At 40.3% G+C, this 12285-nt stretch overlaps 1 protein-coding gene across 1 annotated transcript in view; it reads right to left on the bottom strand.

Moving 5' to 3' along the window:
* The window catches only part of unc13a (unc-13 homolog A (C. elegans)), a 471750-nt gene that overhangs the window by 216863 nt on the left and 242602 nt on the right, over positions 1-12285 (bottom strand). Inside the window, exon 12 of the mRNA XM_070859800.1 lies at positions 6081-6136. Coding sequence (XP_070715901.1) covers positions 6081-6136 — 56 coding nt within the window. The remainder of the gene's footprint in view (positions 1-6080; positions 6137-12285) is intronic.

Genomic DNA, 12285 nt, shown 5'->3' on the forward strand with positions numbered 1-12285 from the left:
TTAACTCAATATTGCCCTTCCAAGCTTTGATACATCACCTCCTCAATTAATTTTCATGTATGTACTGTAACTCTGCTAATGGCTGCTTGAAGCTTCAGTGTATTCAGTACAGAAACTGAAAAATGTGCTTTTGTTACTTCCATAAAAACAACCTACTTGCACACTGCACTGTATCTGTAAGTAAATCAAATTGCTTTAAAATAACCACTGATAATACAGGTTGAACCTCCCTTATCCGGAACCCTTGAGACCTGGCCTGTTCTGGATAAGGGATTTTTCCGGACGAGGGGTGGTCACGTTAAATTGGATGGTATAGGTACTGAGCAAGGGGATATCGGGGCTGGCTGGTTTGGGGCTGGGAGTGCGACAGAGAGATCATGGGGGTAGGGGTGGTGGATCACGGGGTCAGGCTAGCTATTGCGGGAATCGGCAGCGAGGAAGGACTTCAATTTGTTCATGTCGGATTTCTGGATAAGGGAGCTTCAACATATATTACCCAATCGCCTTTTAATTTTAGCATAATTACCTCCTGCCACGGAGGTAATTACCTCCTGCCACGGAGACTTGCACTCCTGGACCTCTATGCGCAGACATGCGTAGAGGCCCACGTTTCTCAAGGGCACATGCGGTTCACAAGTGCTCCTGGGATCACGTGGGCCAGCCCAACCAAATAAAGAACGGGGATCCCCATTCATGCTATGGGGATTCCGTATGTACAGAATCCCCATAAGCATGAATGGGGGGGGGGGGGGGGGGATATCACATAAAAAATACATTTAACATAACAAATACATTTTTAAAAAATCATTGTATATTTAAAATCAATTAAAATACAATATTAAACATTTAAAACAAAAATTTATTTTGAAAAATAAATATAAATATTTTGAAGGGACTAAAAATAACCTTACCTTATTGTACATGCGTTTTAATGTTTAAATGAATGAAACAAAATGGTTAATGTTTCTTTAGACTCTTACGCTGGTAAAAGCAGGCCTTACGCCTGCTTTTACCAGGCGTAAGAATTTCACGGGCATTCGCTGGGCAGAAGTTGGGCAAATAGCCCAACTTTCTGCCTGCGGAGGCCCTTTTCCCGGGATGTGGATGATCGGTCAAGAGAATTCTTGACAGATCGCAAATTCCGGGTTTTAGCGCATGTGCAGCGCATGCCTAAAGCCGGAACCTGCACAACCCCTGCACACACCTTATACGTACTCATCGGGGCCGCAAATTACGGCCCATAGTTTGTATAATTTCTTCCAGTTCTTTTCATTAAGCTTCAAAACATGCACCAGCATTGGGTGTTCGTTCTGGACTCGCAATATTAAGCCCCGATTCTAACCTAACCCTTTCAGCTGCACAGGGTGGGTGGGTCATTAAAATCATGGTTGGGATGTCGCACCGTGTTCCCGTCCCTCGCTATTTTAACCAGGCAGAGTCAGGCACGAGAGGGCCTAATTTACCTAATATCTATTTAACGGGCACAAAAAGAGTAGCTGTAAGTTGAATTTTTCCTCCACTATTCCTTTCCATTGCATATGTTTCCATATAGAGCTACCCTTATACATAAACAACTCAGTACATCATTAAATTTTAATTATATTGTGAGCTGAAAGTGTTTTCCAAATAGTAATTTTTTTTGCTGACTATTCAAAAGACGTTAAACATTAATCAAGAAGTAGAATCCATTTTTTTTTCAAAACTGTAGAAAACTAAGTAGTACCGGAATACATAGAAAATAGGTGCAGGAGTAGGCCATTCGGCCCTTCGAGCCCGCACCACCATTCAATAAGATCATGGCTGATCATTCCCTCAGTACCCCTTTCCTGCTTTCTCTCCATACCTCTTGATCCCTTTAGCCGTAAGGGCCATATCTAACTCCCTCTTGAATATATCCAATGAACTGGCATCAACAACACTCTGCGGTAGGGAATTCCACAGGTTAACAACTCTCTGAGTGAAGAAGTTTCTCCTCATAGGACATTAATGAATTAGCGTGCCAGTATTAAACACAATAGATCATAGACAATCAAATGGTGCACAAGAAATGCCCCCAATAAAGGAATATATCTGCTAACCATGTTCCCTTAATCAATGTTTTTCCTCTTGTTCTGTATCCTAACAATTTCCTTAGAAATGTTCAGTACTCCCACTGTCATTTTCCTCCATTTTATTTTACCCTAAGTCCTCCCTCATTATAAAATCTACTATTTGAACCCTTACACTTTTGCTATAATCCTCACCAAAAAGGTCACATTGTATTTATACGTTCCCTCAATTCCAGACATCGGGGGACAGACTTTCTTTAGTACATGGAAGTAAACTACTCTCTGGGTAATTACATAGAGGAAAACTAAATGAAGAACATTACATGCTCATAAAGGAGCCTGCCTGATCTTCTGTGCATTTAAATTAATGGTTGGAAAATCAGCAGGGCCCATTACAGGTGTGCAATCCTCTCCACCGGTTTTTCACTATACACGTGATGCTTGGTGTGCAAGTGCTAAAGAGGAATATTATAGAATTATATTACTATTTCCTAATGGTGAGTTTCTTTGTTTGTAAAGTGCTTATATCTAAAGCAGAACGAAAATCTCAAGGGCTTGTTAATTTTTGTTATATAGATACGGCTGATGCTTTCCACAAATTTGAAAAGGGTGACATCATCGGCTAATCAGATCTGAAAGTTTTCAAAAGTCTGCAGCTATCCAATGGCCTTCTCCTCACTGTAAAGGAAAAACCTATTTACTAAACTTCATTATAAATCATGACAGTGCAATGCAATCGTTTCCCCTTAACTGTCAAAACACAGGAAATATACCCTAAATATCAGCAACCACACCATCTGAAGTAAATTGCCTCCTTTTGGGGGATGTGGGTGATCATCTTGCTGTCATTTGTTGCCCACACACAACCCCTACAGTCATTCATGTTCTCCATTTTCAAACCTCTCTGGTTATATAAAGCTGTAGCTCAACATGAAATACGAGAGATACTGGTGTACTTTCTTGCTGGGCAAATCTTCAATTTCAGCTTAATAAGGCACAATCTTCTACTGAGAGGCAAAATGCATGTGAATCATCTTGCTGGCAACATCAATCGTCAATGCCTTCTTGTGTAACATTGGCCCTGAATTTGCAGTCGGAGGCGAAATCCGAAAGTACCTGGTGTCTCGAGCTTTGGAGTCTTCAGGTCCTGGGCCTCCAAGCGTACACCTGCATAAAGGCCCACAGATCCCAGGGATGCAGGTAGTTCAGAATTTTTATTAGAATTAGGTTTTACTTAGGGATTTCTCATAAGCTTATGGAGATTCCATTTACGAACAGAATCCTTATAAATGGGCATGATGTCCAAATGAAGAGACAGGCACTTAAACTATGAAGGGTCAAATTTGTGAAATTTTTAAACATTCAAATGAATGAAGCTTAATGTGCAAATAGTTGCACTAGATCCTTACAAGCCACAAATCACACACTCTTCATTTAGGCTGTACAGCCATACCAAGCACATGGAGCAACTTGGGGCACTTACATGTTTTTATAAAACTTGTGTAAGATAGTTCCTATGTGCAATGTTTATATGCGTGTAAACTATGTATGCAATTGTCATCCCCAAGACTAGAGACTTTCTAGTGTACCTACCAACATCCATTAGTCGTCTATGTAACAGTGGTTATGGTGGCGCTACCCCAATCTAACTGCTCCCCAGATGAGGGACCAGAAGTTGGAAACTGCTGCTGTTCACAAGACTTTGTTCTTTCTGATTTAAGTGGTGACTACTCCCAATGTCCCTTCAGCAAAGTTCTGGGCTTGAGTCACTTGTGTTCCTGCTTTCAGAGATACTCCCTGACCAACCTGAAGCTGGTACAACACTCAAGTCAGCTGTGCCTGCACATGTGCTTGCAAACAACTTTGAGAGGATCTCTCCACAGGTGATACATTCAAAAGTTTCTGAACCCTTTGCTAAAAGATGCAAGTCAATCTAATGTCACAGACTATTGCGGTTCCCACTACAGTGGGAGTGCTGATGCTCATCAAAGGCAAACCCTACAACAGAGAATTGTTTATCCATCTTTCCCATTACGAATTAAATCAAGGGACGTCTTCACATTATCCATGTGTTTAATCAACATGACCAATCACAAGAAAAGGCAATCTGCACAATCCCCCCCGCCACCTTTTGCACCTGTTGCCTCTTAACAACTGCGCAGTCCTTCAACCACTTTCTCATCTTCTACCCTTTCATGACCACTGTGCTGTGTAATATCCAGTGCTCCCTTCTGACCCTTCATAATTATGTCCTGATAAGTATCAGCCCACGTACTAGCATAAGTGAAAGTGGTGACATTGAGTGACACTATGCTGCTCCAGCCCTGTTGTGGCCTACTGCTTCCTGCATTATCATTTATAATGAGAGTACAAGGTACATTAAGGAGAGCATAAGTACACTTTACCAATTTACCACTGCCTTTGAAAGTAATGATGTACTGCTTACGCTTTCTCCATGTGAAAGCACAAGCTGTACATGTTAGCGACCCATCAAATCAGGAGACGGTTGCATGAATTTCGTCCATGTGTCCCTACCATCTTCATAATAGGAAAGTTTTCCATTGTCAGCATGTCCATATAGGTCAACATCATTTGTTCAAAAGTTGGCAGAGTCATCATTGTGCTGCTGCCCAAACCAGTATCATTGTGCACCCTACTGTGAAAATGACGAGGTGCTGTCATAGTGGAGTCTAAAAAATCCAGCAACTTTACTGCATGATTTTTTACACAATTTGTTAACTAGGGCAAATATGGTCTTGTGACAGCATTTTCAAAACCTTAAACCATCAGATCCATTTTCATATTACTTTGGTAGCTAACCTCACATTCTTCCATGTTTTTTGAGCTTCTGATTCAGTATTAGATCATTCAATAATACACACCAAGGCTGTTTGACCCAAACTTGGTCTTTACTAAAAAGTTTCTCTTGTACCATCAAGGAGACGGTTATACTTAAATCAGATAATAGGGTCATTTTTTAATGTTCGAAGTTGTCATTGCCTGTGCATTCATATTCCTTACTGCACAGCTGCATTATGTGCAGTAAAGTATATGAATAAACAACTCATTAACTGCTTGAGAAATGGAAAAATGACAATCAATTCTGTTATTGCCTGACTGCTCAGTTTCTGTTGAGTCAAAATCATCAAATTTGACCAGAGGAAACCGGAGTGCAACTGTGAGTTTGACTGACAGATAAAACTCAGGAAAGAAATGGGTGAATTTTAACAACTATTTCTAAAGGAGAAAAGTATAAACCAGTGTATTTAAATGTTCCCTCAACTCCAGGTAGTTATGTTTTCCTTGCCACTGCTAAATGCTAGGCTAATATAGCTTATTAGGTTATAAGATTACAGGTTATAGACTCATTTAGAAACTTCTCTGCATGATTCCTACCATGAAGAAAATTAAGCTGTTCTCAATTTGATTGTAATTGGAGTCTTCCACTTTTGTTCATATCTTCTTTGTAGCTTGCCAGATTTCTACAGCAGTAACATCCCAATACAGAAGCTGCCCAAATATAATTTCCACTGAAGTCAATGGAAATAAAAATCAGGTAGTTTCTATAATAGGAAGTTGATCCACGTTTTATGCTGGGGCGACAAGCTGAAAGTCAACCACAACCTAAAAATTTTAATTGCTTCCTAAAAGCCATTAAAATAATTATTGAGAGCTAAAAATTGAACTAGCTTGAAGGCGAACACTAGTTATTAATCAAATTGTCAGCTCTGTGATAATCATATATAGTACCATCAAATAATTATTTGTAGCACACTCTGAAATACAACATTATATTACAATGCTGAAAGACATTTTAGAGAGCTGCATCCCGAGATCAAAATGGGAGCACTGAATAACAAACATATTTCCCCTTAGGATGAGGCTTCCTGTAAAGCCAGCCACACTAAATGAGTAGCACCAAAGAACTTTCTAGTAGTGATAAATTCAAATTTAGAAAGTATTTTACAATTGATGTATGCAATCTATAAAATGAAATTTCTGCTAGATACTAATTCATGAAATTATACTTACCCTCCTTTAAACAAAAGTGGCTTGGGTAGATCACCAACACCTTCCCCAAGTTGTGCCTATAAAAAAAAATAAGTTTGTTTGCAAAAGGCAACATACTGGATACACTTACAATAATAATTTGTCACAGCTCAATATTTCACAGTAGAACTGATTTTAATATTCACTATATTCTTTAATAATTACACTTTCCAATGTGCTTTGATATAATTGCCTAAAGCAATTAGATAGAGGTTTGCTGCTTGTATGATGAAAGCAAGAAAAATAATCACTTTTCAATGTAAGAATTAACATATTAAGATGCCTATTAAAGTGAGTTGAGCAGCAACTGTAAGGAGTAACATTTGCTAATGCAGTTCGGGAGTGTTTAAACTAATATGGCAGGGGGATGGGAACCAATGCAGCAAGATAGGGCGAAGTAAACAGATGGTAGAAAGGTAAAAAACAATAGTGGAAGGCCGAGTAAACAAAGGCAAGAAACAAAAAGGGCCACACTACATCATAATTCTAAAAGGATAAAATGTGTTAAAAAAACATGCCTGAAGGCTTTGTGTCTTAATGCAAGGAGTATCCGTAATAAGGTGGATGAATTAACTGTGCAAATAGATGTTAACAGATATGATGTGATTGGGATTACAGAGACGTGGCTCCAGGATGATCAGGGCTGGGAATTCAACATCCATGGGTATTCAACATTCAGGAAGGATAGAATAAAAGGAAAAAGAGGTGGGGTAGCATTGCTGGTTAAAGAGGAGATTAATGCAATAGTTAGGAAGGACATTAGCTTGGATGATGTGGAATCTATATGGGTAGAGCTGCAGAACACCAAAGGGCAAAAAACGTTATTGGGAGTTGTATACAGACCTCCAAATAGTAGTAGTGATGTTGGGGAGGGCATCAAACAGGAAATTAGAGGTGCATGCAATAAAGGTGCAGCAGTTATCATGGGTGACTTTAATAGGCATATAGATTGGGCTAACCAAACTAGAAGCAATATGGTGGAGGAGGATTTCCTGGAGTGCATAAGGGATGGTTTTCTAGGCCAATATGTCGAGGAACCAACTAGGGGGGAGGCCATCTTAGACTAGGTGTTGTTAATGAGAGAGGATTAATTAGCAATCTCGTTGTGCGAGGCCCCTTGGGGAAGAGTGACCATAATATGGTGGAATTCTACATTAGGATGGAGAATGAAACAGTTAATTCAGAGACCATGGTCCAGAACTTAAAGAAGGGTAACTTTGAAGGTATGAGGCGTGAATTGGCTAGGATAGATTGGCGAATGATACTTAAGGGGTTGACTATGGATGGGCAATGGCAGACATTTAGAGACCGCATGGATGAACTACAACAATTGTACATCCCGGTCTGGCGTAAAAATAAAAAAGAGAATGTGGCTCAACCGTGGCTATCAAGGGAAATCAGGGATAGTATTAAAGCCAAGGAAGTGGCATACAAATTGGCCAGAAATAGCAGTGAACCCGGGGACTGGGAGAAATTTAGAACTCAACAGAGGAGGACAAAGGGTTTGATTAGGGCAGGGAAAATAGAGTACGAGAGGAAGCTTGCAGGGAACATTAAGACGGACTGCAAAAGTTTCTATAGATATGTAAAGAGAAAAAGGTTAGTAAAAACAAATGTAGGTCCCCTGCAGTCAGAATCAGGGGAAGTCATAACGGGGAACAAAGAAATGGCAGACCAATTGAACAAGTACTTTGGTTCGGTATTCACTAAGGAGGACATAAACAACCTTCCGGATATAAAAGGGGTCAGAGGGTCTAGTAAGGAGGAGGAACTGAGGGAAATCCTTATTAGTCGGGAAATTGTGTTGGGGAAATTGATGGGATTGAAGGCCGATAAATCCCCAGGGCCTGATGGACTGCATCCCAGAGTACTTAAGGAGGTGGCCTTGGAAATAGCGGATGCATTGACAGTCATTTTCCAACATTCCATAGACTCTGGATCAGTTCCTATCGAGTGGAGGGTAGCCAATGTAACCCCACTTTTTAAAAAAGGAGGGAGAGAGAAAACAGGGAATTATAGACCGGTCAGCCTGACCTCAGTAGTGGGTAAAATGATGGAAGCAATTATTAAGGATGTCATAGCAGCGCATTTGGAAAGAGGTGACATGATAGGTCCAAGTCAGCATGGATTTGTGAAAGGGAAATCATGCTTGACAAATCTTCTGGAATTTTTTGAGGATGTTTCAAGTAGAGTGGACAAGGGGGAACCAGTTGATGTGGTGTATTTGGACTTTCAGAAGGCTTTCGACAAGGTCCCACACAAGAGATTAATGTGCAAAGTTAAAGCACATGGGATTGGGGGTAGTGTGCTGACATGGATTGAGAACTGGTTGTCAGACAGGAAGCAAAGAGTAGGAGTAAATGGGGACTTTTCAGAATGGCAGGCAGTGACTAGTGGGGTACCGCAAGGTTCTGTGCTGGGGCCCCAGCTGTTTACACTGTACATTAATTATTTAGACGAGGGGATTAAATGTAGTATCTCCAAATTTGCGGGTGACACTAAGTTGGGTGGCAGTGTGAGTGCAAGGAGGATTCTATGAGGCTGCAGAGCGACTTGGATAGGTTAGGTGAGTGGGCAAATGCATGGCAGATGAAGTATAATGTGGATAAATGTGAGGTTATCCACTTTGGTGGTAAAAACAGAGAGACAGACTATTATCTGAATGGTGACAGATTAGGAAAAGGGGAGGTGCAACGAGACCTGGGTGTCATGGTACATCAGTCATTGAAGGTTGCCATGCAAGTTCAGCAGGCGGTTAAGAAAGCAAATGGCATGTTGACCTTCATAGCGAGGGGATTTGAGTACAGGGGCAGGGAGGTGTTGCTACAGTTGTACAGGGCTTTGGTGAGGCCACACCTGGAGTATTGTGTACAGTTTTGGTCTCCTAACTTGAGGAAGGACATTCTTGCTATTGAGGGAGTGCAGCGAAGGTTCACCAGACTGATTCCCGGGATGGCGGGACTGACCTATCAAGAAAGACTGGATCAACTGGGCTTGTATTCACTGGAGTTCAGAAGAATGAGAGGAGATCTCATAGAAACGTTTAAAATTCTGATGGGTTTAGACAGGTTAGATGCAGGAAGAATGTTCCCAATGTTGGGGAAGTCCAGAACCAGGGGTCACAGTCTAAGGATAAGGGGTAAGCCATTTAGGACCGAGATGAGGAGAAACTTCTTTACCCAGAGTGGTGAACCTGTGGAATTCTCTACCACAGAGAGTTGTTGAGGCCAATTCACTAAATATATTCAAAAAGGAGTTAGATGTAGTCCTTACTACTAGGGGGATCAAGGGGTATGGCGAGAAAGCAGGAATGGGGTACTGAAGTTGCATGTTCAGCCATGAACTCATTGAATGGCGGTGCAGGCTCGAAGGGCCGAATGGCCTACTCCTGCACCTATTTTCTATGTTTCAATTCTTAATTATGATACCTATAAAATACAGCTTAATTTCAGACACAAGAATAAATGTCCAGAGTGAAAAAAGGCCATAAGTCAATCATGCCAACTTCATCCAGAGTCATGCATGATCATCTTGGCATGTACTTCCCTTCCCTCTACACCATGCAGATTATCTACCTATCCTGCCAAAAAAAACTTAAGCATTCTTATTAATGTCCCTATAGTCCTCAATTCCAATTCTCAACAGATATTGATCCAGCTCGCATGTCAATGCCAAAGGTGCACCAATCATAGTAAGATAGGAATTTAAGTACGATGATCAAGACTGAAACAGTGGCACCAGCAAAGACTGGTAGAGAGATTTAAAAAATAATGCAACTTAATAGACTATCTTCCTACCACACCTAGGCCTCGATATTAACCCCTACACGGCAGGGAGGGGGGTGGAGAGGGTCGTGAGGGCCCTAGTGACGTGAGGCTAACAAAACCCATTTCAGAACAGTTGCATTCTTTATCTAATAACATTGCCAAGTAATCATTTAATAGGTCAGGCATAGTATAGGCCACCTGCTATAGAGGGTTCCCATGAAGCATCTCTGATGGGCCAATGATACCAAGGCTACAGTTCAGCGACCTCAATAGCATGATGTTGAATCAGCAGACCCAAGTTACGCCCCTGCATCATTATCTACCTAAAGGCAGTGGAATTCAGCACATGAATGCTTGTAAATATGCACAGAGCTACGCCTACCGACTCCTGAATAGTAACATTTTAAATATTAGGTGTGAGCCGTTGATGTGCTGTCAACATTAAAAATCAAGTTTAAGAAGTATGATCAAACGAGTCAGCTGGAAACTTTAAAAAACTTGACTTTGTGCTGGATTGCAGTTAAAGTGCAGGTTATGGGAAGGGCAAGTATTAGGAGACTACCTCCTGAAGATAGTCTCAGAATTCTTGCCTTTCGTGAGGTCCAGTCAGATCAACCATCTGACTTCACATTTATACCATTATACATCACAAACCAGCTTTTAATGTCTGAACCAGTAATGGAACATGGAGTTCAATAAAAAGTGCTCCCTTGTGTCTGAGAATATATATATTATATATATATATAAAATAATTAGTGACGCCCAACTGCCCAACAGATCTCACTTTTTTAACTACTGTATAAGATAAGCAAATTAGGCAGCATAGCATGCAACAGTGTCTTAATTATTCCTGTAACATCACACCAGTTTTGCAAATTATGTAACATGCTTTCCTGCACATAACACTCACTGTGGTTTTTATGCTGTATGTCTGTTCCCATTTACTGAGTTTAATAAATATTACTGTAAATTTCAGGGTTGAAAATAAGAATGTGTCAGTTTTAATTGCACCATGATAATGCAGTCAGTATATAATTCTCCACAATTATTGAGTGGTATTGTACACTGGATTCTAACTATTATGTTGGAAGGTGTGGTCATTGAGAGACATAACATTTTTGATGGGTATTCCAGACTGTCACGTCATCTCAGTCCAACACGTGCCTACAATGATGTTTTGCTAAGTAGTACAACCAGAACTTAGAATATTCATCCATTTAAAATTTTGAATTTCACTGGGTGGGCGTAAAGAGGTCTATTAGTACATTCTCTGTAAATGCAAGCATAAATAAAATAAACAGGTTTCTAAATGTCTGTATGCAAACTTTTTGACAGCATTATTAGACAGTAACTACAACCTTGTTAATCTAGAAATTAACAAGAGCAGTTGTCAGCATTATAAAATTGACATCTCCCATAGATATGAAGTTACTAACTGATGCACTATAAACCAAATGAGTACAGTCATGATTTAAATAACACAGCAACAATAAATTCAGAAACATAAATAAGTTATTTAAAAAAAAATCATTATATTAATTGGTAAATAAAGCATGTGAATCAAGGGCTGTAATAGAATTAGCAGGTTATAAATAGCACCGTGACCACAATTTCATCTGTCTACTGACATTGCTACTGTAAATAGATAAGAGAAAAAATTTAAAGTGATAGAGGTCTGACCAAATAACATTGCCAAAATAAGAGTGGAAAAGGTCAAGACCAAGGAATTAAAGAGATTTATTCCAAAACAAAGGACTCAATCCAGGTATTATTAGATGTTTAAAAATTAACTGACAATTTTGCTTCCACACAGCAATTTATTTCAATTATTCTATCTTTCTATGGTGTAGTGATATCATAGAATGGCTACAGTACAGAAGACCATGCAGTCTCTCTGCAAGAGCACTTCAACTAGTCTCACTCCTCTGCTCTTTCCCCGTGGCTGCAATTTTTTTCCTTCATGTACTTATCCAATTCCCTTTTGAAAGCCACAATTAAATCTGCCTCCACCACCCTTTCAGGCAGTGCATTCCAGATCCTTACCACTCGCAGCGTACAAAAGTTTTTCTTCATCTCGGCTTTGGTTCTTTTGCCAATCACCTTAAATCTCAAGTCTGTGTGCTCTGGTTCTTGGCCCTTCCGCTAATGTGAAATAGCATGTTAGAGCACCAATGAGCTCTGCCAGAGTGGGGGAATCATCAGTTTAAATCACCATTTGCTGAGTTTCAAAATCTCAGCCATTCTGCTGTGGCAAGACATGTTGTGAAGGCCAGATGGAAGTGGGGGAGGTAGGTATGAAAATTCGAGTTGTCACTGGCCCACTGTTGCATCCCTCCCGAGGCTGGCCCAAGAGCACTAGGCATGTACATGCAAAATTTCCAATTACATACTTTTTGCAGAGGTTGCCAACGCAATTGGTA

Source organism: Pristiophorus japonicus, chromosome 18, assembly GCF_044704955.1.
Source record: "Pristiophorus japonicus isolate sPriJap1 chromosome 18, sPriJap1.hap1, whole genome shotgun sequence".
NCBI classification, from domain to species: domain Eukaryota; kingdom Metazoa; phylum Chordata; class Chondrichthyes; family Pristiophoridae; genus Pristiophorus; species Pristiophorus japonicus.